The sequence below is a fragment of the Haemaphysalis longicornis genome, unplaced genomic scaffold (assembly GCF_048455015.1).
Source record: "Haemaphysalis longicornis isolate Haplotype H1 unplaced genomic scaffold, Haemaphysalis longicornis Haplotype H1 scaffold_5, whole genome shotgun sequence".
NCBI lineage: Eukaryota > Metazoa > Arthropoda > Arachnida > Ixodida > Ixodidae > Haemaphysalis > Haemaphysalis longicornis.
Genome location: NW_027526385.1, coordinates 30,764,072 through 30,790,775, shown reverse-complemented (window position 1 = coordinate 30,790,775; position 26,704 = coordinate 30,764,072). Strand labels below are relative to the sequence as shown.

The 26,704-nt window shown below is 46.9% G+C and overlaps 2 protein-coding genes across 4 annotated transcripts in view; one reads left to right on the top strand and one right to left on the bottom strand.

Moving 5' to 3' along the window:
- Window positions 1-26,704, top strand: part of LOC144138025 (uncharacterized) — a 490,339-nt gene that overhangs the window by 190,609 nt on the left and 273,026 nt on the right. The window lies entirely within an intron of this gene.
- The window catches only part of LOC144138024 (fatty acid synthase-like), a 64,477-nt gene continuing 45,139 nt past the window's right edge, over window positions 7,367-26,704 (bottom strand). Inside the window, exons 18-26 of one of the 3 annotated variants that reach the window (XM_077670069.1) lie at window positions 23,629-23,841; window positions 21,791-22,120; window positions 21,207-21,326; window positions 18,914-19,272; window positions 16,178-16,531; window positions 13,728-13,971; window positions 11,872-12,108; window positions 11,165-11,382; window positions 7,374-7,565 (exon numbers count right to left, since the gene is read on the bottom strand). In XM_077670069.1, coding sequence (XP_077526195.1) covers window positions 11,177-11,382; window positions 11,872-12,108; window positions 13,728-13,971; window positions 16,178-16,531; window positions 18,914-19,272; window positions 21,207-21,326; window positions 21,791-22,120; window positions 23,629-23,841 — 2,063 coding nt within the window. In that variant the 3' untranslated portion in view covers window positions 7,374-7,565; window positions 11,165-11,176. Of the gene's footprint in view, window positions 7,566-11,164; window positions 11,383-11,871; window positions 12,109-13,727; window positions 13,972-16,177; window positions 16,532-18,913; window positions 19,273-21,206; window positions 21,327-21,790; window positions 22,121-23,628; window positions 23,842-26,704 lie in introns of all 3 variants that reach the window. The other 2 variants (XM_077670068.1, XM_077670070.1) reach the window with 2 other exon arrangements.

Below are 26,704 nucleotides of genomic sequence, written 5' to 3'. Positions count from 1 at the left end.
ACCGCGCCGTTAGTGAAAGCGCCCATTCAATATCTGCTGGTGTGGTAAGCCTAAACATCCCCGGCGGAGCCAGCCGGCTGTCTCGGGCGCTTCTAAACCGCCGCCATGAGGCGCGCCTCCCCATTTCCGCAAGTCGCCAGGCTCCTCCCACTGCCGCGCGCGACGCGTGTCAAAATCTAGCCAAGGCAGATGCTGCCGCGGGGGCGGAATCGGCGACGCGGGCGTCGAAAAAACGCACGCGCAACGCCGACGCGCGCGAATCGCGTGAAAAAACGCTCCATGCGGTTCGGCATTAAGAGGTACGCGTCTAAATCATCGCGTCGCTCATTAAAGGGCGGCATAAATTTGTGCGGGCTCATTCTTCTCGTCCCGAAACGGCAGACCCCTCTGACGCGGCGCCGGAAGCTGGGCTATCACGTTTGCGACGCTGCAACACCAGCTCATGTTTCCTGTCTATTTCTCGATTCGTAACTGGGATTCCTGCTCTTTCTTCGGGAGATCCTGTTCGACTCCTCTTGCCTTCTCTGATGCTCACTTTCCTCTTCTTCTTTCTTTCTCTGCCGCTCACTTTCCTCCTCCTCTTTCTTTCTCTGCCGCTCCCTGTCTTCTTCCTCTCTGCTCTACGCGCGTTCCGCATTCCGCTCGTCCCGGCACCATCCCGTCTCCTCCTTCACATACTCCTGCAGGTCCTCTCCCTCAAAGCCGAGGGCTCGTCCCAGTTCAATTAACTTTGGCGTCTCCGCCATTATTCGCACGATAGATGGAGGCCACAATTAAATTATGTTAGTGCCTTTCCATTCTGGAAGAAGGATGAACTGCAAAGCAAGAAGCAGTCCACGGAGTGGTCGAAACAAAGTACGCTTTCGTAACTTGCGATTAAGCATAATTAATAGATAACTAGCTGAATGAACCTCTGAAGGATCCAAGCTTTGTTCTGGCATATAAAAATAGAACTGCCTGTGTATGCTGTGTGAGCTGTCTGTATAACACCTCATCCAACACGAGACAGGCAGCTCGCCGCTGTAACTGCGCTTCCTGGGCTCCATTCGCTCAATTTTTTTTTCTGTTACTTAACTTTATTTCGAGTTTTTTCCTTGAACTTCATTGCGTGCCATTTTTATTTATCCTTTGTTTGCTCTCTATTGCTGCTTTGCTGATCTCTCACATTCACTTCACTGCATTGTAAACATCCCCATCTGGCGTAGCAAGCACTGCCGCTAGCAGAGCTGACCTCTCCAGCCCACATTAAAGAGTTCTCTCTCTCTCTCTCTCTGTATAACACCTCAACCCACACGCGAGCCTCTAGATTAAGGAGGACAGCCGACAAACCGCATTGAGCCATGTAATGTCGACATCTAAATCTCCCACCAGCACAACCGCCATTTCATCGGAAGTGGCATGAGCCCTATCTGTCCGTGCACGCCCCCCCCTTTTCCACCAGCAAACCGTGCACGCATAAACTGGCAACCGATGATTTTGCATACTTAGGCGTGAAAGACACCGGCGAAAATGTCACTTAGACGGCCTTCCAAACTGAAAAATAAATATGGGCTCACGCCGGATCTCCAACTGGGCAAGTTTCTTTTCAACCGGGAGCTCCCGCGCAAATGTCACGTGGTTCGGATTAACGGAGAATGGAACAGCGTCTGGGGAAAGTGTCAGGGGGAGGGCGCTCCTTGGTAGCGACGCATGAGAGATGTGTGACGGAAAGACAGCGAAAGAGATGACGCCGTAGCCGCACGTGTGGTACTCCACCTCAGCCTTTGCTAGACCATCCACTCCATTGTCTTTCTTTCATCGCTGCTGCGTTCTCTCACTTGGTTACACGAACATAAACGTACACGACTCCCGCGAAGCCCTGGTAACAGCTGATAAAAGGCTGGCCCCTTAAACTACGGAAACCCGTTGTCACTGTTCCCGCTGAAATTCCACTTCGCCACGTAGCTGCGAATCAAACACCATTTGCAACATGCTGGCCGGCGCCGGGGGCGCGCTGCGTGTTTGGAGCAGGGTAGCGCACGCCTCTGTGCGTTCGCTGATCACGCGAACACTTCCTGAGGCGCACCAGAGATGCTCCGTGACCGAAAATAGTGCAGCTGGCGCTGCGCACAAATTTGTTATTACGGAGTATAGTAATCGTCAGTGCATGTTACGCCCATCCGTGATACTGTTTAGTTTTGGCAATCATCTGATAACTACCGTTAGCTGCCGACTGTGCAACTTTCCAAAGGGGCATCGGTGGAGACGAGGGGAAAAATAGTTGTGAAAGACGTGTCAGCTGTGGTGAGGAGGAGCCGTGCAGCTGCGCAGATTAAATCGATGACACCGGAATGAAAACTGGGGGTGGGGTGGGGGGGGGGGTGGTAAACATATACGGCTTTGCAGTAAAAACAAACGCGCGACCCAGCAGCTACAACATGTGGCCGACCCGTCCTGCCGTGGACGCCACTTATTGTCACATACCCCTCCCCGCGATAATTGTGTCCGTAGCACAAACCAATGAAGAAGGGCACGAGACAACAGTTAATTTTATTTTAGCAGGGTGGCCGGCACGTGAGTTTTCACGTGTGCCGAGATTGCTGGAGTGAAAGAAATCACAGCGGAAATACACGACTACGTTTTTAACTATATCTGTTTACTGCAGCAACAAGAGATTACAAGGCAACGCCGGACACAAGAAAAAGAAGAAGAAACCTTCACACTGACATCAGCCCTGTGCGCGGAGGCATCAATCTTCCGTACAATAAGCGCACGCGTGCGCTGGGCGGCTAACGCACCGCGCTAACTAGACAAGTACGAACAACAAAGAAAAACCAAATACATAATGTGGCCAATGCGGAGACACTCTATCCGCTGTGGCCTAGGCCTTAACCTACGACCACAAAAACATAGCAGCTACAAAAAAATAACACGTAAGCAACACGGAAAACACTCTAGGGGACAAACATCGTTACCCCCGACAACAGCAACTACTATAAAACTCTAGAAGCTCTACAAGCTGTACAGGACACGCGAAATGCCCTCAAACATCTTTACCCTCGACAATTCGACAACTACTACAAACAAAACAAAAAAATCTCATGGCGAAAATACATTCGCATCCCGCCACTACCAAGGAATATGCATCCAGAGCTAAATGTCGAAAGAAGACAAGGTAGAGTACGAGCCCTTTTACAAACGTTTCCGAACCCATTGTGAGCCACGGGAGATTGTCTACGTTGACGCAGCCGACTACTACAACGGCGGCTCTTGTCTCAACGCCATGGCAATTGCGGTCGTCAGCAATGACGGCGTCACGGTGACGTCAGCATCCACGCCGGCCAAACATCCCACTCAGGGAGAGGAAATGGCCATAGCCCTAGCTATAAATTCTACCCGCGCAACCACTATCATAAGCGACTCGAAGTCCGCCATTCTTAACTTCTCGAAAGGCAGGATCTCCCCTGCAGCAGCCTCGTTGTTAGAGAAGACCCCTAACCAAAGAAAGTTTTTTTTTTATATGGGCTCCGGCCCACTGCGGCCTACAGGGGAATGAACTGGCCCACGCAACCGCTCGAGCTCTGGTCAAAAGAGCTGTGTTGCCTACGACGCCACCACAACCACCATCATCCCCACGCAAGACGTCGCAGGAAAGCCAAGAACAAGCACACGTTACGAGATCTCACCAAGACAGGCTAGTCACATACAGGAATATATTATATCACTACAGGTTATCCAGATGCAAATATCCACCGGCCCAGAACCCGCAGGTTCAACGACTGAAGGTCACGGCGAAGTCGAGCCGGCCTCGCCGGGAGCCGCTTACGTGTTTCGGGGATCGGGGGTGTGGAAGCTGGTCGGCCATGGGACTCGCGGTGACGGGCGAACTCCAGCGCGAAGCCTAGGTGTTGCTCGTTCCGTCGCGAGCCTGCCGACGTACTTCCGCTAAAGCGCGTCACCCCCGGACCCTTCCCAGCGTCTTGCATGTCGTAAAAGCTCAAGCCGACTGCCCCCAGCGACCACTTGCTTCCGCTTAAATACCCTCCGCCGGCCGCCGGCCTGTCCCGTAGACCTTCTCTCACGCCGTCCCCATTTTTCCTCTTTTGCTCCATCCTGGGGCCCCCGGCCGCGTATAGGCGTTTACTAGTCAGCACAGCCAAGCGACGCATGGCGCCATCTAGGGGCATGTTTAAGGCGATGTCCACGTGCATGTGGCCCTCAATTTAATATTCCAGAACCGCTTTGTGTCGTAGCGTAGTAGTTCCGCTTCTGCGAAGCGGAAGCGGAACCGGGTTCAACTCCCGTTACCGCTTTTTTTTTATTTTCGTGGGTTTGTCATATGTGAATATTAACATTCGTTATCGTCAATATAATCTATTTATGACATCTTTATGCATTCTAAATGGGACGGCGGGTATTTTCGTTGCCTTTTGGTTAGTTTCAGCTAGAGGTTCTTGCACGCTTTTGCGGGTTTTGCCCTTTTAGGTCGGTTCTGGCTGTTTCTGTAGAATATTTTTCTACGCCGTGGTTTTCAACCATTGCAGGTCCGTTCTGGCTGTTATTTATTTCAGTTCGGGTGGTTTCGTATACTTTAGGTACGTTTATGCTGTGATATAACCCCCATAACAAGCTCAGGTGACGGCTGGCTGTACTGACTAGGAAACGCATATGCGTCCCCCGGCCACTCGCGACCATCGCACGCGCGCGCCCGAGCGCGCGATCGTGAGTCAACCCCTCGCACCTGCACGCGCGCTGGAATGTCGCAGCTCGCTTTGTCCTCGTAGCAGGCACGACGAAACAAAGGAAGCCAGGACAAAGTCGAAGGGGGGCCCCGTATCCCGCAGCGCGACGCAAAATGGCCAACCCTCCTCGGGGAGATTGTCATGTCGGCCACCCGAATGTAAAAAATGGAGGGCCTGGCCTGCAGTTTTTGACACATATGCGATTTACGCACAGGCAGGATAATCCGTCACTAGCAAAGCAGAAAATTATCTACCCAAAAGGGAGTGCGACAGGGCGATATCATCTTGCCAAAGTTCTTCACAGCATGTCTGGGGAAGGTATTCAGGGAGCTTAGCTGGGAAAACGTATGGTTACGAATAAACGAAGGATACTTGAACCATTTGAGGATTTCAGACGTGATAGCATTGCTGAGTGAACTTGCCTAACTATTGCGAAAAGATTCAGAACAACTACAATCACAATTTTTCGCCGTTGGGCCAAAAATAAATGTGAATAAATTGAAGGTAATTATAAATAAACATGTTGAATGCACCCTCTTCAGCATACGAAACGAAATAGTAGAACAAGTATACGAGTATAACTATTTTGTCCACATGGTCAGAGGTGATTGCAACCACGAGAAAGAAATAAGGCGCCGAATAGAAATGAACTGCAGCGCTCACAAATAACAGAGTAAACTCCCTCTATCTCTAAACAGAATGGTATACAACCAATGCGGGCGGCTGCTGATGACGTATGGAGCAGAAACATGGCACATTTCAAAACAACTGGAAAGCTATCTAAGCAGAGCCCAGCGGGCCATGGAGCGAATAATGATAGGAGTAGCACTTAGGAAAATGAAACGAGCATCGTGGATCAGGGAGCAAACTCGAGTAGAAGATATCATCGCTCAAATTAGGAAAAAAAAGTGGACTTGGGCTAGCTATGCAGCATGACGAACCGACAACCGTTGGACCACGAGTTTAACAGAATGGACGCCGAGAGACGGGACTCTAAGATGGGTAGCCTGTTAACTCGACTGAGCCAAGAAATAAGAAATTCTCATGCAGAGAATGGACTATGGCAGCGCTAGTTCAGGAGCGGATGGAGGTTAATGGGAGAGGCCTTCGCCCTGCAGTGGACCTTAATAGGCTACTGCTGCTGGTGATGATGATGCTGAGCGAGACGAGCGGGGCAGGGCATGAGAAGTGGGCGAGAGGAGACCAAGCGCATTTACGCGGGTGGGGCGGCAGAAGACGGTCTTTTTTTGGCGACATTTGCAGCGAAATGAGCAGACACGAGGCCAAATGTTTGTTTGCCCAATAAAATTATTCTGCTGTTTACTCTAAACCATCCCATGTTCCGCAGGCCTTGTCCTGCAGATGGGCCTATATACACCTGGGAAATTATTCTCTTTGGTTGACCTTCTTTGATTTTGTCTCATTGTCTCGAAACTGTTCACTGTAGCACTATGCATCATTTTTTATATTTGGCACCTTGGACACTTTTGTGCCTCACTCTTTTCTGTCCTTTTTTATTCACCCAGAAAGATTATGAATATAGGCGTGATGCGTTTATGTACGCTCGCCTGGCCTTCTACCCCCACTACCGAAATGTAAAGATAGCCCCTACGTCGGCGCATATCTTTCCCCTGTCGCGTTCTTGGGGCAAGCATGAAGTTGGCTGTACCTCAAACTCAATCTTTTGTATATTTCTTGATCATTTGTTGATGCATCCTTATTAAATGCTGTTTATTTATTCCACCTATCTCTCAAACGTCTGCCTCTTTGCTGTCTTAGTCGTATATGGCTGTGTTAGGACTCTCGTTCATGAGAGCAAATCTCCACTTGCCAAAACTTTTCTAAACTTTCTTACATCTCTTGGTCCCCATGCACGTGGTGTGGGCCGAGGCAACAGAGATTTTCGAGCCTCTTCACCTCTTTCGCACTTCTGTCATGGAATCCGTCGAGGTCTCGATACCTCCTATTCGTACGGTCATGCCCTCTGCACTAGCCGCTTTGTGATGACAACCGTATATATTCTATGACGCCAAAAGCAGCGTTCGAATCAATATAAATTGTTTCACCGTTCAAACTTCCCCAGCGAATGTTTCCAAACTGCTAGCAAATTTAAACTGCATCTTTCTTTGTCATCGCATTTCTTTCTCTGGAGCAATACATTGAAGTCAGAACCGAAAAGCTCCAATTTAACCCTCAACGGTCAGAATAAACCATAGCGCAATCTTTTTAAGCGTAATTTCTCTGTCTCTACAGTTAATGAAAGCTTGCTTCTGGGCTAGTTGGTACAGTTGCTAGTTCTACCGTTGCTGTGCTTGAAGCTCCCTCCCTGTGGTTCGAATGGTCGTCCCCGAAAGCGCGTTCTTTAAAACCTGTATTGGCATTGCCCATGGCGTTCCGAAACGTGTTTTGCTTGACTTTCTAGAAGCTGAATTAATACGTAGTTGTTGGTTTACGGCGCAGAGAAGGGAGTGGGTGAAGGGGGCAGAATACAAAAGTACAAGTTGTGATCTCTCGGCCGTGTCGTTTCGGCTCATCTGCCTTGACAAACACATTCAGATTTACCGTTGCTTATGGTGGGAAGGCAAGGGACCTAGAAAGAGTGGTCATTGAAGGACGTATGTTTTATTCTTGCAAACTTAAACAGAAATGGGGTGATGTGGGCAGTCTACGTTGGTAGTATGCACAAGTGTTTGTAGACAACTCTGTAGCTGTGCAAATGGTGGCGAACGCTGACGTCAGAAACATGTTTTCTTGTGCTTCCGGTTTTCTGGCTAGGTAGTGCTCACAGCTTTCAGCCAGCCAGGCTTGTCAGATTAGCCGGTAGCAGCTGCGGGGGGAAAAAAACTGGAAAGCCACCATTATGCGAGCATTAGACACTGCTCAAAACCACAATACCGACATACTTTAGTTGACCATAGTCGATTCGTAATGCGCGGTTTTAGTCAGAGAACCTGACACTCCTGCTCCACCGCGGACAAACACCTGACAGTGCATAGTTTCCAACCTAATCTTTGTCAGAACAAACTATAAGCAGTGCTCCCGATTACCCTTTTGGTTTGTGCCGATACAAATTACTCACGCGCGTTTTAAGGTTCTAACATATATCTCCCCAGCCACCTCCGCAATCCCTAAGAACGTGTAAAGAAAGGGAGCCCAGGTCAGGTCAACCCGCCGCGGTAGCTCAGTGGCTAAGGCGTTACGCTATTGAGCACGAGGTCGCGGGTTCAATTCCCAGCCGCAGCGGCCGCGTTTCTGATGGAGGCGAAAAGCAAAAATGCCCGTGTGTACGACATTTCGGCGCACGTTAAAGATCCCCACGTGGTCAAAATGAATCCGAAGCCCACCACTAGGGTGCGCCTCTTCGCCTGCGTTGCGTCGGCGCGTTAATCCCTACAATCAAACAACCATGTCAGGTCAAAGATTTCTGCACATGTTTCAGGCACGCGTCGGTTGGTGACGCGAAGAGGACCACTTTTTTAGTGCATGTTTGAAGCTCTCCTCTCTCAATCTCGTTCATTTCGCTGATTCCTGCCTTAAACACACGCTAATTTTTCGGCCGGGTGACACACGCGCAACACATATTTAAAAGAAGAATTTTTGAGACTTAAAAGATGCTGAACTTAAACAACAGCGCAAATGACAAGGACTCAGAAAGAAGCACAGACAAGCGCTTATGGTGGGAAGGCTTGTCTGTGCTTGTTTGTGCTTCTTTCGCTAGTCTGTGCTTTATTCTTAGTCCTTGTCATTTGCGCTGTTGTTTAAGTTCAGAATGAACCAACTGGCCCCAGTCGAGGCGTTAAAAGATGCATACGCAATGGTTAATCTAGGTTTGTTCACTTTGCTTTTTTGCTATAGCCGCTCCGTTTTCAGAGAAGTCTACCAGTTCTGAGTTATCCGCGGTTTAGCCGAACTGCACTTCTTTGACTGCTCTCCACCCAGGATACCTGCCAAATAATGTTGTTCCTTAACCCACAAATCTCGTTTGTTATCCCCAAAATTTACCCCTATTATTCCTTGGGTTGTCCGACCTTCGTATGTATCCACACAAAATTATTCGTAAGTACCTAGGCTCCTGCGTATTAAGTACTACTGGCTGCAGGCATTGACTGTATGACTGTTTCTAACGCGAAAGCCTTAAGTGTCTCATCAAACGCAAAAAGTGAAAAACGCAAGAATTTCTGTCACTGCCAGAGAACACAGTGAACTATTAGCTAGATAAAGCACGCACATAAGGATGTCAAACCCAGAAAGGCACTGGTGGGAAAAAGAATGTTCGCATATGGAGCTCTCAACCACTCTTTTGGGATTGTACTGTTATTCAGTCCGTGCTCCTATAGTTGCATTCGCGACAGACAAAAATTGCAGTATGTTTTAGAAATTGCTGCCAGCGTTTTTTACGCCCTGTTATATCAGGGCTATTTGGCCTCAAGAAAAAAGTTTACTTCAAAATAGTTGGTTTTATTTGAGGTGGACGCGCTAAACAACGAAAGGAAATTAAAGTGAAAGAAACAGATATCTGGGAGCCCAAACTAAGAATTACTCTATTTTGGGAGTAATATACTGAGGCATGTCCTGAAAATTTTCGGGTCCATTCGTTCACGGAAGGAGCGAAAGAAGACCAGATAATGGGATAGTGTGAAAAGCGCGTAGAGAGAGCACGTGCACCTTTCAAGCTCTGTCAATGTTCAAGGCATACATTAAGCCCGAGGCTAAGGCGTTGTGCTGCTGAGCACGAGTTAGTGGGTTCGATTCCCTGCCGCGGCGGCCGCTTTTTTGATGGAGGCGAAACTAAAAAAATGGCAGCATCCCCACTTCGTGGATGATGGCGAGGGTGCGGAGTACGGGGACTCGAAATGACATCCAAGTTGCGCCCCGAGAGTGACATCCGTTTGCGCCCCGACCGTCATTCGATTTGAGCCGTGAGTTGCACCTTCATGCCTCCCTAAATGAAACTGCAACTCACGGTTCAAATCGAATTTAACTTGATTTTCGCTTGATGGTGGTGTGCGTAGGGATGGACGCGGATGGACATTGGGAGGTGCTAAGATACTCCTTACCGTTACAGGCGGGGGAGTAAGGCGTTTGACTCTAACGTACTAACTCCTGCTCGTAGCCCAATGGGTAAGTCGACTGACCCTAACTCTGGTCTACCAGACACAGGCTCGAATCCTGCCGGTGCTGTGTGATTTTTTTTTTGCGATAGCAAATGCTATGCGCACGGATGCGGACGGACGTTGTGTGGTCCTGAGGAGCTCCGCACCAAAAACGCCCGTGTGTTCTAGATTCCGGCACACGTTAGAGATCCCCAGCTGGTCAAAATTAATCTGGAGCCCTTCACCATGGCGTGCCTCATCGCCTGCGTTGCGTCGGTGTGTTAAATCCGACAATCAACCAATCAGATATGAAGCCGAAGCACAGCTGGGTGTCTGCTCGTGTATACACGCCGATCCCACATCGTTTCGACGGTTTCCGCGACTAATTCTGCCAGTGGTACGCGTAGTAAAATTGAGCGTGCACACAGTGCAAGGCTGCCAAACAAGAGTGAAAACGAATAACGCCGAATAAATGCCGATCCTGGTAAACAACAAAAGATGCGAGAGGGAGCCAATGCAGCTCTTAGAGTGAGCGAACTCAGGGACTCTGCAGCCCTTCCGATAAACGCTTCCACTTTTTCCTTCGCGTCTGGCAGCACTGCAAAAGCTGTAGTTTTCGCCAGTACAGAGCGGCACTGCGTGATTTGCTCTTCGCTGCAGGTAGACATTCCGTTTCTGCGTTGCTCTCACGGCTCTCCTTTTAAAGTGGCCATTGAACGCGTTCACTGCTGCAACTAAAGGAAAACCGGCCAATACCAGCTAAGCATCTATAATAACGTTATTGGAGCGGTGGAAGAACGACAAGACCGGGAAAGAGAGAAAGATTGCTTGAACAAACTTTCAAGTTATTAGATGGGCATATAGCAGTAGTTTTTGGTAGAGGTACTTTGCGAGCCCCTTATCTATGCACTGGATGTGTTGGTTGACTGCGGTGTGCAAACATTTAGGATTACAAAAAACATTGAAAAAAGTGTTGTAGGGTCCCTTTAATAGCGGGAATATCAAGAGCGGTAATCGCGGGTGGCGGTGTATACAGATGACGTGTAAACACTGAAGCCTTTCGACTTCCGAGGAACGAGAAAGGCGTGCGTGTCAAGCTGCGCCTCAAATTTGCTGAAGTGAGGGGCGCGATGGTGACGCATTAATAATATCCATTGATGAATCTTAAATTGTTTATATTGAAAAGAAGTAATAACGTCGCAAACGTTGTTTGCATTATCACTATGAAATCATTTCCCCTTTATCTGCTTGTACGGTGAGCTCCTGGGAGGGACACCCCGGTAAAGTGTACACGGCATAAAAAGCTCATCATGCAAAATTTGTAGTAAGCTAGTGCTACGGATAGCTTACCTGCTGCGTTCCTCATACGGGACAGCTCTTACACTGTGATTTCGTTCCTTGGCTCATCTCTTCTAAAAGATGAACGTTCAGCTGGGCGATTTGTTGCATGGACAGTACGAGCCCACAGTGTCTCTCTATGGTATCCTGTACTTTCACTCCGATCATAGAGTCCAGGCCAAGTTCACCAAGGGTGACGTGGGGCTTGAGGCTCGAGGAATCGTTCATGCCTGGAAGATAATGAATCCAGGTGAGGTACGCTGCTGGTCCTGGTCATGCTCAACCTTCGTAGAGTAAATTATGACTACACTCCTAAATGTGAACCTCGCCTCATTGAGCATTATTTTAATTGGACTTTAGCTGCATAGATCAGTATTTTAACCACGTGAGAAGCCTAGCTTGCTTGTCGTGGTCAGAGGTTTTGATCCTAATTTAGTCTTTGCATATCAAAGCCTGGCACAAAAGTTAGTTGTGGCACTTACTAGATTTTTAGGGTTCTGGATCATTCGTTTAGAACACTTACCAGTGGAAGGGGACGAAAAATATTGTTTTATACCAGCTTGGAAAATTAAAACTGCTCCTAAGTGCAATGCAAAACGGGACAAATCAGCATTCAAAGAAAGTATAGTCTCCTTTTAGCCAGCTTCAACTGGCCGTACCGGTTACACAGCTTAGCGAGAAGACAACTAAAACCCCAAAAGTGCGCAAATAGGACGTACCCAGAATCTGAGAAATTAACTCGACGAGATCTTGCGTGTTTTCACTGGGGGTCTCGGGGGACTGGTCAGCCTTTACCGAGCAGGACACTACTGGGACCTTCTGGTTTAAAAGGCGGTCCAATACTTCCAGGCAAGACTTTATTCGCTGAGGGCGTGTGCCATGGATCCCAGCGTCCAAACCAGTGGCCTCGTGGAAAAACCCAACGTCAGCAATGGCTCCCCATTGGATGGCAAGTGCTGGGACGAAACAACGCGTCGTAGAGATGTCAGCCACTTCCAAATTTGAAGTAAACATAAATCATTCGCTGGATAAATGGTGCTTAAAAGCAAGGCAAGGTGCACAATAGCAACGCCAGGCAGTCTTTTCTAGGATCCGGAGTTCATTACAGCTCTACGACGCTGTCAGAGAATTCTGCGCCATTCAAAATTACGTAAACTGACAAAACATTGCCGCAGCTTGCAGTGGAGGTACAAGGCTGGAGAAACAGCAGAGCTGGAAGCCCCTTTTTCTTCACCGGAGACATAGCTGTTTCATCATCATAATCAGCACCAGGCTACTAGGTGTACTGCAGGACGAAGGCCTCTCCCATTGACCCCCAACCGCGCCTGCCCCGCGCCGCTCGAGTTCTGCCTCCGAATCTCTTTATTTGGTGCCTCCATCGAGTAATTGATCTGATCCCTTTTTCTAAACCCGACCCTCAGTGTCCACTCTGTCGCCCTCGTAGTCCGCCAATTGTCATTTCTCCTTCTTACGTGGCGAGCCCAAGTCCATGTTTCTATCTTTATTTGAGCTATGATATCTTGTACTTGTAATTTGTTCTATCATCCACGAGGCTTGTTTGCTGTCTCAAAGTGTTACTCCGATCGTTATTGCTTCTATGGGCCGTTGTGCCTACCCAATTTTGCGTTAAAGTTGTCCAGTAAGGCGTCGAACCTCCGCTGCATGCGTCATCACCCCACATTTATTTCCAAGCTTAAAACTCGTCACTAAATGTTCTCCACGACTGGCGGGCCGCAATCGTTTCTTCCCCAGGCATTGACATCTCTCTCAAAGTGGACCGCGTTAGCACCCGCTCAAACCCGCTTGCAAGTCCCAAGCCAACGCCCGTGCTACGAACCGAAAGGAAATTCTGCCTGCACGGAATGAGATTATACCTCATTCGGATAGACGCCGGTTTCATAACGGCTGGAAACCCAGGTTCGATTTGCACCTAGGGAAGCATTTTGTCTTTCCGATTGACTGCACATGTACTCTTCCCCACCGCTTCTAATCTGTACCACTCAATCCTTTGGGGTGGCCCACTTGTTAGGTTTTCGGTTTCAGGCGCAAGTTCCATGTTCGATCCCCAGGACATCCTTTAAAATATTTTTTTTTGCGGCATCGGCGTGTTAAGGTACGACGGACAGACTTGTGTCGGCCTAAAAAGCTTTGCTGTTAAAAAGGCCCGAGCGTTTGGACCACCACCTGCAAAAACGCTCTTCACTGTATGAACGGGGACGAAGGAGACACAAAGTGTCAAATAGATGCCGAAAACTTCTACCCTTTTTTTCGGAATTTATAGTTTGAATTCGACACCTACGTATATCGTTGATGTTTTGTTTGCCCTCGTTTGTTTACCGGGGTACATTTTCAGCACTTGGTAATTTGAATCTTCATTATACCGAACATTCACTGGACAGAAAAATATCGGATCTCGCCCTCCCCATGAATTGCAAATTGGCCAAAGAGCTTCTACACTTTCAAATGCCTATGCGGCTTTAGAGCCAAACCTTTAACAAATCAGCCTCTAAAATCTCTTGACCGCTGTAGATAACCTATTGTGTTTTGTGGACGCGATTCATCATTGACAGCTCACCTGGAAATCCGTCAGCCACACGACGCTCGCAGATGTGTTCCATCACTGAGTTAGCGTAACCGTAGTTTGTCTGTCCTCCGTTGCCCCGACCGCAAACCACAGACGAGAAGACGACGAAGTGGTCGAGCTCAGGACAAAGTCTTCTGGTCAGAACATCGAAGCACCGAGTTACGTCCACTTTAGGCTTGCAGACAGCGCCGTAGGTCTCTTCAGTCTGGTTTTCAAGTAGGGCATCACGAAGCACCTGCGGAGAAACAAACAATGCTGTTCTCTGTGTTGAGGCAATATTGTTGCAAATATAGATTGCAAATACTACGATAAATTTTCCCTTTTCAAGAACACAAACTGCTGTTGCAGGCGTGATTCATAGGAATCCAGTTCAGTAGGCTAACTCATCGAGGCCGCTTTATGTAGCCACAAGCCGCCGTGGATTGTACACTGAACGCACGTGCTACCTGCTCGCGGGAACCAAACACGGGTAAGTTTTTATAGAAGGTAAAACTACTTTCGTCGCAGAACCAAACGCGCAGCTGTGGTTATTGCGCGATAAGTATATATTTGCGAGATAATGGTGTGAGTGAGGGGTAACTTTCAAAACCCATACGGTCTTGCACGGCCGGACTAAACGAAACGTGTTCAGGAACACATGGCGCGCACACTCCTGAAAGGCGTTCCTTGTGTGCGCATTCGCATGACGACGTTCTCTGGCCCGAAGCAGTTTCACGGCCGTGCAGACTACAGTGAAATTTTGTGAATTCGGTCCCCGTTAATTCGGAAATTGGGATAATTCGGCGTTCTCAGTCCCTCCTTTCAAAAACCTACATTGCCCTGTGGCCACGGACGTTTGTTATTTCGACGAAAATTTACTGGCGCACCGATTAATTTGGACCAATGCCTTCTCGCAGCGTGAGCCACCACGAGGCGTCCTTCACTCACTCCCTCTCTCCTCCTTTTCTTGGGGAAGATACCAGCGAAAAACGTCGATAGTAAACAACCATACTGTTAACAGCCACGGAGGGTCGTGCTGCGTTAGAAACTGCGGGTGCTCTTGCTGTTCAGGAGTATTGATGCGATGACGCTCCAGGCAATACTCTTGCTCTGCCCGGATCGTCGCACTTCATGCAACTTGTTTTGTTTTCTCCCAGGTATCCACCAAAAGGCAAACTAGTATCACCGACTCCTTTGAAAAGTAAAGGTACACATAAAATAATTTTAAAAGAGTTGTTTTTATGGTTCGATCAATGTTTCGACACTCGGATAATTCGTACATTTTTTCCACCATAGATATTCGAATAAACGAGCTTTCACTGTATTAGTCGACAAAGCAGTGTTTCTCTATGGTGCACATTGTGATTGTCTCGCTGTTGTTGTGTTGCAAAAATTGTTACGGTGGCTTCACAGTTTTAAATGGTTTTCATCACCACTAGCACGTCGGCGCACCCAACGCCCCTTTTTGTTGTGCAATCCTCTTCGTGACCGCATTTTTATTGTAGAAATGGCCACGTATCTCCTCAAACAGTTGCAAATGTAACCGAAATACGAGTCTTTTGCCGCCTCTGCCCGCAAAATGACTCTTTACTTTTCCCCGACCCACCTCTCATGCACTTCCTCTCTCGTATTGCTCCTACTAAACACAGGGGAGAAATGCTACTGGCAATTCATTTTTCCTGCGTTTCGCTGCTCACGCGCCATCAATTGCAACTTTTTCTTGTGGTTCGACTCGAAATACTGCCATAAAGGCAGGGATTGCGGGCAATGTTCTTTTTTGCAATTTAAGGTCGGTATATTGTTTTGAACGCGCTTTTTTTTTCATTTTCAAACACAAATATAAACCCAAAATATAGTTATTACTTAGAAAGCAATGCCTAGAACCAGTTATGAATTGAAATGTTCCCTCGAATATGCTAATGTTTTCATTTTGCTTATCAGCGTTGACAAACATAAAGTGTGGCAACCAGATCAAATCGTGTAGTTTTGCTTTGACCATGTAAGCATTCCAGTTTCAAGTTGCCTTTATATTTTGGCTCGCTGGCGGAGTCGTGGGACAGACAGACAGAGACAAGCCGCCGAAGCAGAACTATTGTTTTTAAAAACCGCACGCCGCAGTTTTTACCAAAGTTCAGGTTGGTCACAACCTGCAACCTCTCCACTGAACGTCCCTTTCGAAAAAAAGCTGGGAAGTGCAAAAAAAGGAAACAGGGCAATGCCTCCGGGGTGCTCACGTGACCTCACACGGACTGTCATGGTTCCACTTTAGCAAAAGAGGTAGAAAACAAAGCGCTCTTTTGCTCTCAGAGAGTGCACAGCTGCGAGAAGGGGGGCACTGAGTGTTGGCAACGCCATCGGGATCAGGGCCTATACCTGCTTAAGCGCTGTGGTGTGCACCGTTTTTTATTGCAGCAGGTTTGTAGCGATGAGATTGTTATCCTGTTTTCTCTATTTTCACTTACCGCGGCAAGATTAAAAACTCCGACAACAGGTCCTAAAGACTTGGCTTTTTCGATGGTCTCCGTGGCACCCTTCTCTGTAGATACCTCGGCCGTGCTGACCAGGACTTCAGCACCGGCGCGCTTCCAACGGTGCAGGCAGAGTCTCTGGTATCCGTTTCGCACACCGGACCGCGAGCAGAGCAGGAGCTTTCGGCATCCTCGTGACACCATCCAGTCAGCGAGCTCCAAACCGACACCACCCAGTCCCCCAATGATGATGTACGACTTGTCCTCGTAAAAGTGGGTACGCGCCACAGCTTCCACGGTGAGCAGCGAGGCAGGAACAGCGTTACGCTCGCTTTCCTCTGCCCGTATCTGAAAACAGGGGATTTTTTTCGCAGTCCAACATCAGTTTGAAGGAAGGCACTTTGATTAACAAGATAATCATGCTTAAAGCACGCCACCACATGCTGTGCACCGGAGCTTAATAAAATTTTTGTTTGGGGGATTAGGTTCATGGCTTCACAAAACTTTGAACGAGCGCAATGTACCAGGACAGAAAAATACAAGTAGATTGCGCCCTTTTTTATTTTTTGACAATGATGGAACCCTGAGATTGCAAACGAATATTGCTGCTTGTAATATCATATACTAGAAGAGAGTAACAAGCAGTCGACGATCAAAACTTATTTGGTGGCAACAGGACACATTTCGCCATAAACGTTACTCTATTTCATACGCGTTTCAAGTGACTGGGCTATTTGAAGTAAACAAAACACCGGTCCATCGGCACTAACGTGAAACCTGGAGAGGGCGAAGCATGCAGTGTGTAAGCGTACTCTTGGCGTCTTAGTGTTTGTGCCCACGGGGAAGAAACCGTTGGGGGTAGAGGTATACAGCGTTGCTGTAAAGGTCTCGTGTCTTTGAAGCACTAAGCTTTGCAGCGCGAGCTGTTGGTAGACGTGTCCCGGTATCTTCTCTTACTGCACGCTTTTGCACACAAGATGAAATGTCATAGCGCGAGGCGTCGGAAAAGCAGTGTCCCGGTGTTTGCCTTAGTATCGTGACTGCATGAAACGACGGCGACGACAGGAGACGGTGACAGCCCGAGCCCCTAAGGATATTCACCCCTAAAAAGTGATCATTTTGTGGGGAGCACTAGGTGAACGGGAAGATAGCGTTCCTTGTATATTTTTGTATCACTACATAAACATAAATCTGCCGTTACTCATAAATGCGGGCACAAAATAACCATACCAATTTTTTTGGCGGGTTTAGAGCGGCTTTGACCGTTGAACATTTATGGTTATAATTGCAATCTTCAATGAAACGGAAAGAGAAATGACCATGCTGAGCAGTACTGGAATCAAAAATTGCACTCAACGAAAAATCGTATACAACGATGCACAGTGACAAAGAGTTTGGCAGTAGAGAAAGGTGTGCGATGTACATAAAAAGAAGGGCTGGTAGGAAGTGAGTACTACACGCAGCTATCGACAGGCTGCACTTGGAGTGAAATTATATCATCTGAAAGGCTTAGCCAGACAAAGAGAGAATAAGTAAACGGTAAGTTGGATCGTAAGCTCGTGCCGGGGCTGTCAAACAATCAGGGGACTGTTCAGAAAGAGTCAATTTTAAAAATTTTCAAATTCAACAGTATCGCCCCTTGAATTAAGAATTCAAACACTTTCACATTTAGGCCATAGCAAGTTAGACGCGACAGCGCTACATGCCATTAAAAATTGTTTTGTTTGAATCATTGCTCCTGCTTTCGCAATTCACGTTGTTCAAGCTGTGAAGGCGAGCGTGGAGTGAAGACTACCAGGAAGGGTTTTTGGATACAGTGCAAAAAAAAAAAAAAAAATGGGCGGAAGCAGGGCTTCCTGATTTTTGGTGCGACTTTGTGGGCCAAGAAAAAAATGTTGCATCCACAAAGGTAAGCAATGCTGTGCGCTAATAGCATGATACGTAAATGGTGCATCCAGTACGAACTGTAGGGGAGTCTCCCGTGCCGTCCTGTCATCACGGCAAAAATATGAGCGGGAAGCCTTCGTCCGGGCTTGTCACCAACGCCATATTTAGAATGTATACTATCACATATCACGTAAGACAGTTTTGGGGTAGACTTGCAGCACTAGCGCATTTATTCCCTAGTGCGTTTTGGGCTGCTTCGCTAAAGTGGAAAAAAGTGCTTGTCAGGGTTGTGGGCTCTATCACGTTGGGGCGGTGAAAGCTCACCATGAATCCATGGGAATGACCTCGGTTCGTAAAGGGAAAGTTCCTCATAATTCTGCCGTGTTCAAATCGTTGGCGTTAAATGAGGCTGGCCTGCTTTGGCAGCTACCGCTCTCCCCACTCTGTATAGGAAGGCGTAGCATGGGTGAGCACTACAGTACCGTATTATTATATTCTTCCTTGTCCCCGCTGTAAGCATTAGGTTCCACGGCAAATTTGGGTCATTCGTCTCCAAGCTATTTTCTTCCATTCTTTCAGAAGGTTGTGAGCCTGGCAAGAAAAATAAACTGCTGTTTTATAAAACAAAAGTCGGGCGTTTAACTTAGAAGAAAATCAGTTCCCAAAAACCTTAGCCATAATGAACGTAGAAACAATTTGTGCACTCCTTATTGCATTCAAATCAAACTTTACATTATTCTGTCTTTCCGAAGGTTTCTCGAAAATTTGTGAACATTTCTGTGCAAGTTTTCTAGACGTTTGAAGGAGGACACGAAAGGAGTGACATCCTAGCTGATGGTTTACCTCAAGAACCACTTTTCCAGTGTGTGTTCTAGATGCCATGAAGCGGAAGGCATCCTGGGCATTGTCCAAACCAAACAGGGTACTGTCCAGGGGTCGAACCGCACCGGATGCGATACCACCACGCACGAGTTGTGCAACGTGGCTTTTGACTCCAGCCGCAGAGGCGTCGTTGCCCAAGAGTTCATTTAGCGAAATTCTGTGAAAGGTAATGTTCTTGAGAAGTGTGAAATTCCCAAGCTTGATGTCATCAGAGATGTCTTCGAGGGGGCGCATATCCAGGAACCGGCCATACGGCGATAGGCAGCACATGCTCTCCTGGAATCTGCTTCCGGCTCCAATGTTTAGCACCATGTTCACGCCTAGATGTTGAGGTACAATAATCAGTGTGAGGATACAACGATACAACGAGACCTGTTTCACATGATATTGTCATTGAATGAGATTGAAAAAGGAGCAACCGCCAATAATAGCAAAGCAGATATCAATGCAATCAGAAAGTATAGCATTACGACAACAGAACAGTGATAGACTGTTCTTCTGGGATCTGTCTTATAGCCGGAAGACCCAGCTGCCCGAATGGCTGAAGCTCCGGTAAGGTCTAAGTGATTCTATCTAGGGAATCGTGCAAGATGTCTTCTTTTCAGCCCCCATCTCATTCATTCAAATTCAATATCTCTCTAGCAATAAAAAATCCTGTCAATAGTAAATCTAATTTCTACATGTAAAAATCATGTTTTTGCGATCTGTAACCTAATGGGGAGATGCTTTTTCACATTTCAGGGTATTCTGCACCTCGTATACACTACGTTATGAAGTATTTGGCAGGCAAAGACACGTTTTACTGCAATGTCCATGGTGTACCCACTCTGATGAGTGTAAACGTGCTATGAAGCACGTCGCATCCAATGAGCGTGCAGGTTTTTCAAGACATCACATGACACCGTCTTTACCTGCCACAAGAAACTGGAATTGGGTTTCACCTCTCACTTCTCGTTTTTTCTATGTAAGAAACCACAAGAGGCTGGTTCCACGAGATCCAGCATGCGTGTACACAAGCATTCTTTTGTTTGTCTCGCTTCAGAATTTATGTGTTATGCTCAAGGTTAAAGCTCAGAAGTGTAGCTTATTTGTATCCAACGTGAGTACATTGCAACTAAAGCTAAAATTAGCTGGCATGTGAGACGCGCGTTTTGCAGCGAATGAAGGTTTTCAAAGTTTGGGGTTTTGCGTGCGGCCAGGGAGAGAATTCTGCTTAATATACGTTTGAGAACAAGAACTATACACTAGAATTTTAGCCTGTTCAAAGGACACTTTGAGTTCTGCAGTACAGAAAAAGTTTAGAAAAATTGGGAAATCGGGCCATACGATGAAATAATGCTCACTTTTGGCGCCCCCTATCTCCGCACCTGCGAGAGTGACCAGCTTGTCAGTGATAGGTAATTTCCGCAAGGCCCTTTAAAGATATCTGCAGGAAATCACTTGTCGAGAAAAAAATATATGCAGGCAGAAAAGATTCTGTTCTCCACTTTATAAAGAAGTGCCAAAAAAGTGATATAAAAACACAGCTATTTTTTCTTCAGAGATGGGAAACGAGATTTATAAGGAAGGCAATAGCACTGCGGGAGAACATGTTGCATTGTTTTGTTCATACTGCAGTTTTAAGCGACCGAACTCAACCATTCCAAACGCGTCTCCGCTGTATTAGTGCCGTTCCTTTTCTCCCTTCACGCTTTTATAAAGCAGCTTCTGTTTGCATTGTGAGGCCTCAATATAAAATATCCAACGTACTGGCGCCTTCCAAGAAGAAGTTCTGGATTTTATTTCTTTTTTATGCGACGTTTAAATAAATATGCTTTAGCGCAGCTACGTGTGCTGTAAAAACCCGCAAAAAGTGCTTCTTTGTGACAGCCACTTTCTGAGAAAAAAGGAAGAACACTGTAACAACACAAAGAGTTTTTCAATATAGCAACTTCCCTAACTAACTCTGTGGGGAGAGGTACAATAGACGGAATACACTACACTCAGGATAGTGAGCAGTTCAAAACCCGTTGACTCTTCTTGACAGACGCATTTCCGCTCTCAAAACGCCATCTGTCTTTCGCGAGGGTACATGTCTAATGGGTACATATGTACATAATTCACCATATATACAAAAAAACTAGTCGTAATGATCACCATTGCACTTGAATTTCTAGTTTGTATTTCGGTCACTTGTGCACAATTTTCGCGGCACTAACCGTGGCTGTGGAAATGTTTTATTCTACAGAGGTATAAAAAACCTCAACTCACTCACCCATGCCCTTCGTTTCATGAAAGACGTTCCTTTCGATGGACGCCTCCATGCAGTTCACGATGTGCCGTTTGTCCAGCTCCGGGAAGCGCAACTTCAGAAAATGGTGTTCTTCCGCAGAACCTGCAATAAGTGCCAAAAAACAGTTCCAGAATTCCCACTCATATACTTCGTTAGGAAACAGGTTTTTTCTCAAATCGGTGTCAGATAAAATGGGGATGTGTTTTTTTGGCCGTGGTACATTCAACTACGCCTCACAAAATATAAAAATTTGCAGTGTTAACTGACCTTTTATTGGCACTCCCGAAGGAGGCTCAGAAAATCATTAGAATCTGAAGATTGAATGACTGAAGATAGGCGAAGGCTGAGGATGGCGAACACAATTTGTGTCTGGCGCGGTATTATTGGACTCATTCCGGTAATAAACCACCCAATTTGAGCATTGCCTTTTGAAGAATGTCTTTTGGTGTGCATGGACTATGATATACAATTCATCAGTCTGGGAGAGAAACCACCCGGCATTGTTTGTAGCAGCACACAATCTAAGCTTTTCTTAGATTAGCTATCTTGCGATTCTGAGAACTCACCAATGGTTGTAAACACGGTGCATCCCATCGACAACGCGATCGAAATGGCGGCCTGGGCGGCATCGCAGCTGCCTCCATGAACAAGAAGAGACTCTCTGGCACGCATGTTTCCGCGAACCACCAAAGCGTAGTAAGCAGCGGAATACGCCATTGGAACTGTAGATGCCTGTTGCAGAGTCCAGGCGGCGGGCACTTCCCACAGGAATTCCAGATCGGCTGTCACTACCGTTGCCATGCCCTCGGATGCCACTAAACCCATGACCCGACGTCCCGACGGATCACGACCCGAGAATTCAATCCCGAGACTGCTCTCAGCTGTGGCCAGTGCTTCTGAAAGAACAGCCAAAACGTTTGTTCTTGAAGTGTGCAAATGGATATAACGTGCGACAGGGGAATGCATTTGGAAATTTGGGCGCCAATTGGTTCAGGAAATACGTTCACAGTTGAAGGATGGCCACGCGAATAAAGTGAAAATTTTTTTTTATTGGGGCTACCTCCGCTTCTGAATATTATTTCAAATAATAATTCAAATACTGCCCCATATTTTGTTTTTTTTACTCCAGCAACCACTGTTAGGCTACATTCTTTACCATTCAATTCAATTAGATTGAATTTCTTTCTGTCGGAGAATGCATTCACGCACAATACCTCGAAATACAAAATGGAAAACGCACACAGCTGCCAAGGCAAGTGAGGCAAAAGGCGACTATCAGAACTGTATCCGGGCCTCACTGCCTTGATATCGTAAAGCGCTAGAGCATTCCTAGCAAAAATATCATATTTCTTCCAATACACTTGACCGAAGCGTGCAACACTATATGTAAGTTTGAAGCACACACAAGAATAGCATCGGCTTAAGGACGAGAAAAAACAAATATAAAATAAAAAAGCTACAGAAAAAGAGCATAAACTAGACACAGCACATCATCACTTACGGAAGGCTTCTTCTCCTATTCCATCTTTTTCTCTGGTCGCAACTCCACCTTCGCTTACGTTGCTTTTCCATATTCTCTTTTATGGTGTATATATCCTACTACCCTTCCTCCTCTGCCCGCCTAAGCTACTTGCTTTCCCTTTTCGACTTTTCCCCTCAAATACCTCGGAACGCCTAATGCCTGCACTGCACAGTAACTTTTAATTGGCAGTAAAACGCTGACACACAGTGTGCCCTATTAATTACAATGGTGTAATCAATAGACAATTCTTTTAACGGCCTTCGGAAGGCCTTTGAAATGGCATGCTGCATAGGTATAGGGTATTTGCCTTAGAACTGCGGGATAGATGTCCTAAATTTGCATGACGTGTCTGCCTTGTGCCACATTGGAGTACTGGTCAAGACGTTCTTCGTCTTAAGTACGCCGCGCGTCGTCGTCTTTCCTCACGTCTTCAAGTCAGCATGCTTCCCCGGGCTGCACCGCTCTCGCTGCCTAGCACGCCGCTTCTGTTTGGCTGCCCACGGCTTCTAGGCCTATTACGAATGCAGAGCTCGCAGTAAAATGTTGCAATGTTACATGTCCGGGGTTGATTGCCGCCGTCAAGCATAGTTAATCGGCCTTTTGCCTCTCCTCCTGAGACATGGTTTGTTTAAATAAATGAAATAAAAAAAAATGAAAAAAGGAAAACCCGTGGAATGCTTCCCCAATGACGCTGGCCATGGCAGCCGGAAGGGAGAGAAATTTAATGGCGTACTTGTGTGAGACCAAGACCACAGCAGCAAGAGCAGCAGTAGCAGCGCCGTCTAAAAAGGTAAGGCGTGATTCGCTTCGAATAAATGCAAGGTGAGCTGAATCCACCCAAATCTACCACGAGGGTCTGAGAGGCCGACAATTTTTTCTCACCTCGGAAGGCTTCTTGCCGCGAATTTCCGGTTGCGATCTGAATGTCCTGGGAGTTGAGAGGCGCATAATACACGCTGCAAAGCACTCGATCGGTACTGTTGGCTGTAGATGAGGATTTGTAGGGCTGCGGAGACCCGTACCACTGAATACTGGAGATGTCACCCGGAGTCACCTTGAGGTGCGCGAACTGCGTGGTCTTTTTTAAGGCGTCACCTGTAAGACAAGGTGGAGGCCATTTCTGGGGTTGTTCATATAAATAGCAAATTTATAACCCAGAAGTATGAAATCTTGTTATACGGAAAGAAATTGTCACAAGACAGAAAAGTGTCAGGGGTGCTGAATTTCTTGTTCGTTCTTTGAACTGTTACCAGAAATTAAACCTTTGTTCGGTCCTATAAAATTGTTCAGAATACCTCCTCACAGTGTACACAAAAAGTGGCTTTCCGTGCCACAGTCCATTTACCTAAAGTAAAAACTTTTTTATCTTTTATGTGGCTACAAAATCCTGACAATACAATACCTTCTTCTAGGGCGACAAGATGGTTGTTGAGGTGGCAAGTGAATTGTGTATAAAGGGTGACATTTTCGGGAGCAGTTTCTTGCTCGTTCACGCAGATGTACGCACACAAACTGTGGGAAATTTCTTATTCCCAGAGTTTAGCTCGCATTATTGTTCTATTTTTCAAAACCTAGTGTAGCATGTGGGGATATTTTTACGAAGGAAGAGTTATTAATGTTCATTGGTTTATGTTTTTCAGAAGTAGAGCATCCGTTCTGGTTTTGGGTTGGCAAAACAAAAAAGAAAGTATCGCGAAAGTTTTCGGTTCGGTTTAGTTTAGGTGTGGGTATGCTCGGAGACTCTGCCAAGTTTTGTGCGTGGTTTTCCTTTGAGCCTCGATCAGGTTTTCTGCGTGGCGTCGTCATTAGCCCACCAAAGAGCAATGACCACTGAGGAGGGACGCTCTTCTGTCGCCTCATCGCTCCTGTCTTCGAAAATGCCGCTGTTCTGACGGCGCGGCGGTGGAGCGGAGCTGCTTTTATACCTCTTGGGGTTACGTCAAGGCTTAGCTCCGCATCTGCGCATGTGCGGCCGCCGTTCAGCATGGGGAGAGAAAGCTACGGTGAAGCGATGGTGGCGCGCGCGATGACGTCATCGCTAGGCGATATTTTCATTGGCCTAACGTCCGGCTTAAACAGCATCCCTGGTAATATGGGGACCGAATTAAATGAGTACGTGAGGGTAGTGCACACTGCAGCAATAATTTACTAACCGTACAGAGCTCAGTTTACAAAAAACACCAGGGTGGCACCTAATTCACTTACCAACTTTACGGATGTATGGCTTCAAGAAAGGCTGCTTTGTCACAGCACAAAAAAAAAACCGTTTATACAGCATGACACCCGGCCGCAAAGACGGAAGCGTTAGTTTGAAAAGGAACGAAAATGCAAAGCGAACGGTGTAGTACCACAAAATTATCCAGTAGCAGGTGTTCTTCTATGCCTGTAGGATTGCGACTGGTAGAAGGTATACGGTTGAACATCACTGGCGTTCTTCTGCCGCCTTGTTTGGGCTTTGGTAAAGATATAACTGTATTATCAACCAAACTCTGATGTAACATTTGTTGGGAACACTAGAAGCACTTGTTAACGGTGTCCAATAATGTTTGGGGCATGAGAATAGCGCTTGACTCTCATTGATAGCAAGGGAGCATTCACCTCTGTAGTAAAAGGTGACTGCGTCCGAACCACTGCACATGCACCACGCCGCTTTGCGCAAACTTGTCATTGCGCACTGACACATTTCGCTTTCGCACAGGAATCCCTGTTTTATACCATTTCTCCGTTCAGTTACAGTTCGACATATTTCGTGAATGGAAGTTGTGATCACTGATGACTCGGGCCGAAATGTAACTGCTTCGGACGGGCCGGGCCGTCCTGACGGCCCGGGCTGGCCCGGCACAGTGAAGCAATACTTAGGTTTTCTATGATATCACAGAAACTACATGTTGCTGACGCGGTAAAAGCACAGATCACGTTTCTTTGTACATTCCACGGGACTTATTGTTCGGCCCTGAGGCACATGTGGGCGTATGGCAAACCGGTAAGTGTGAGAGATTTGCAAATGTATGTCTTGGGATGAACTGAGCAACACATGCGGCTGAGCGACACACTGCCTAGGGAAGTACAACGAATGAAAATTCAGCGTGACTAGTTTCCACCTCTAAGTTCGGGCGAAAAAAAATTTTCAAGATGGAACACTTCGAACTGCAAACACTGATAGAAAAACCTGCGTCTACATCTGTTTTCTGTAGCAGTGCCCTATTCAGAGTTTTGTTTCCTTCCCTGAGCCAACAACAGTGAAGCTGTCAAAGACTGAGGTGACAATTCAACTTTAGTTTTGCTCTTTGTTTCGGAGGGAAAACATCGTGGCAAGCGTAGCTGGTGGTAGGAGGTGGCCTGTGCCCTCGGGCGTCGTGGCTTGCAGACGAAGACGAAAGGAAAAGCGCAAACAGCGAGTAGGGTGGTTTAAATGCACCAACAACCGCCTAAACAGTAACACTTAATATGATTGAAACTTTATATATAAGCGATATGAGTTGGTATAGAACACAGTGAAGCGGCAACGATAAAATGTGCATGAAGGCACGCGTGTACTTTGCGTCTCGATAAAAAGAAGGGACCGAGTCCGACCTCCCCATATACTCTAGATCTCGAGAAAAGGAAACGCATATGGACGAAGCAACAAAGCAAGAAGACACCCTGTTTAAACAAACACGAACCATCTGGTGCCCTGACATACAGGTTCCATTTCTGGATAGCAATCGTAAGAATCAGGTTCAAGTGCCCGAGGTGCCATTCTATTTTTAATTGCTTGTTTTAATTCCTGTAGGGCACATTATAAAATTCTACACAAAATTCCGGTGTGGTTTTGTTCCCTTTAGGTCAGTTCCCGCTCTTTTTTTACTTTTCAGTGGTTTGGGCCATTTCGGTTTTGGCTACTTTTCTTGAATATTTTTCAATATTACCATGAATTTATCTGTGGTTGGGGGGTTTTAGTTCATCTTTTTTTTAGGTT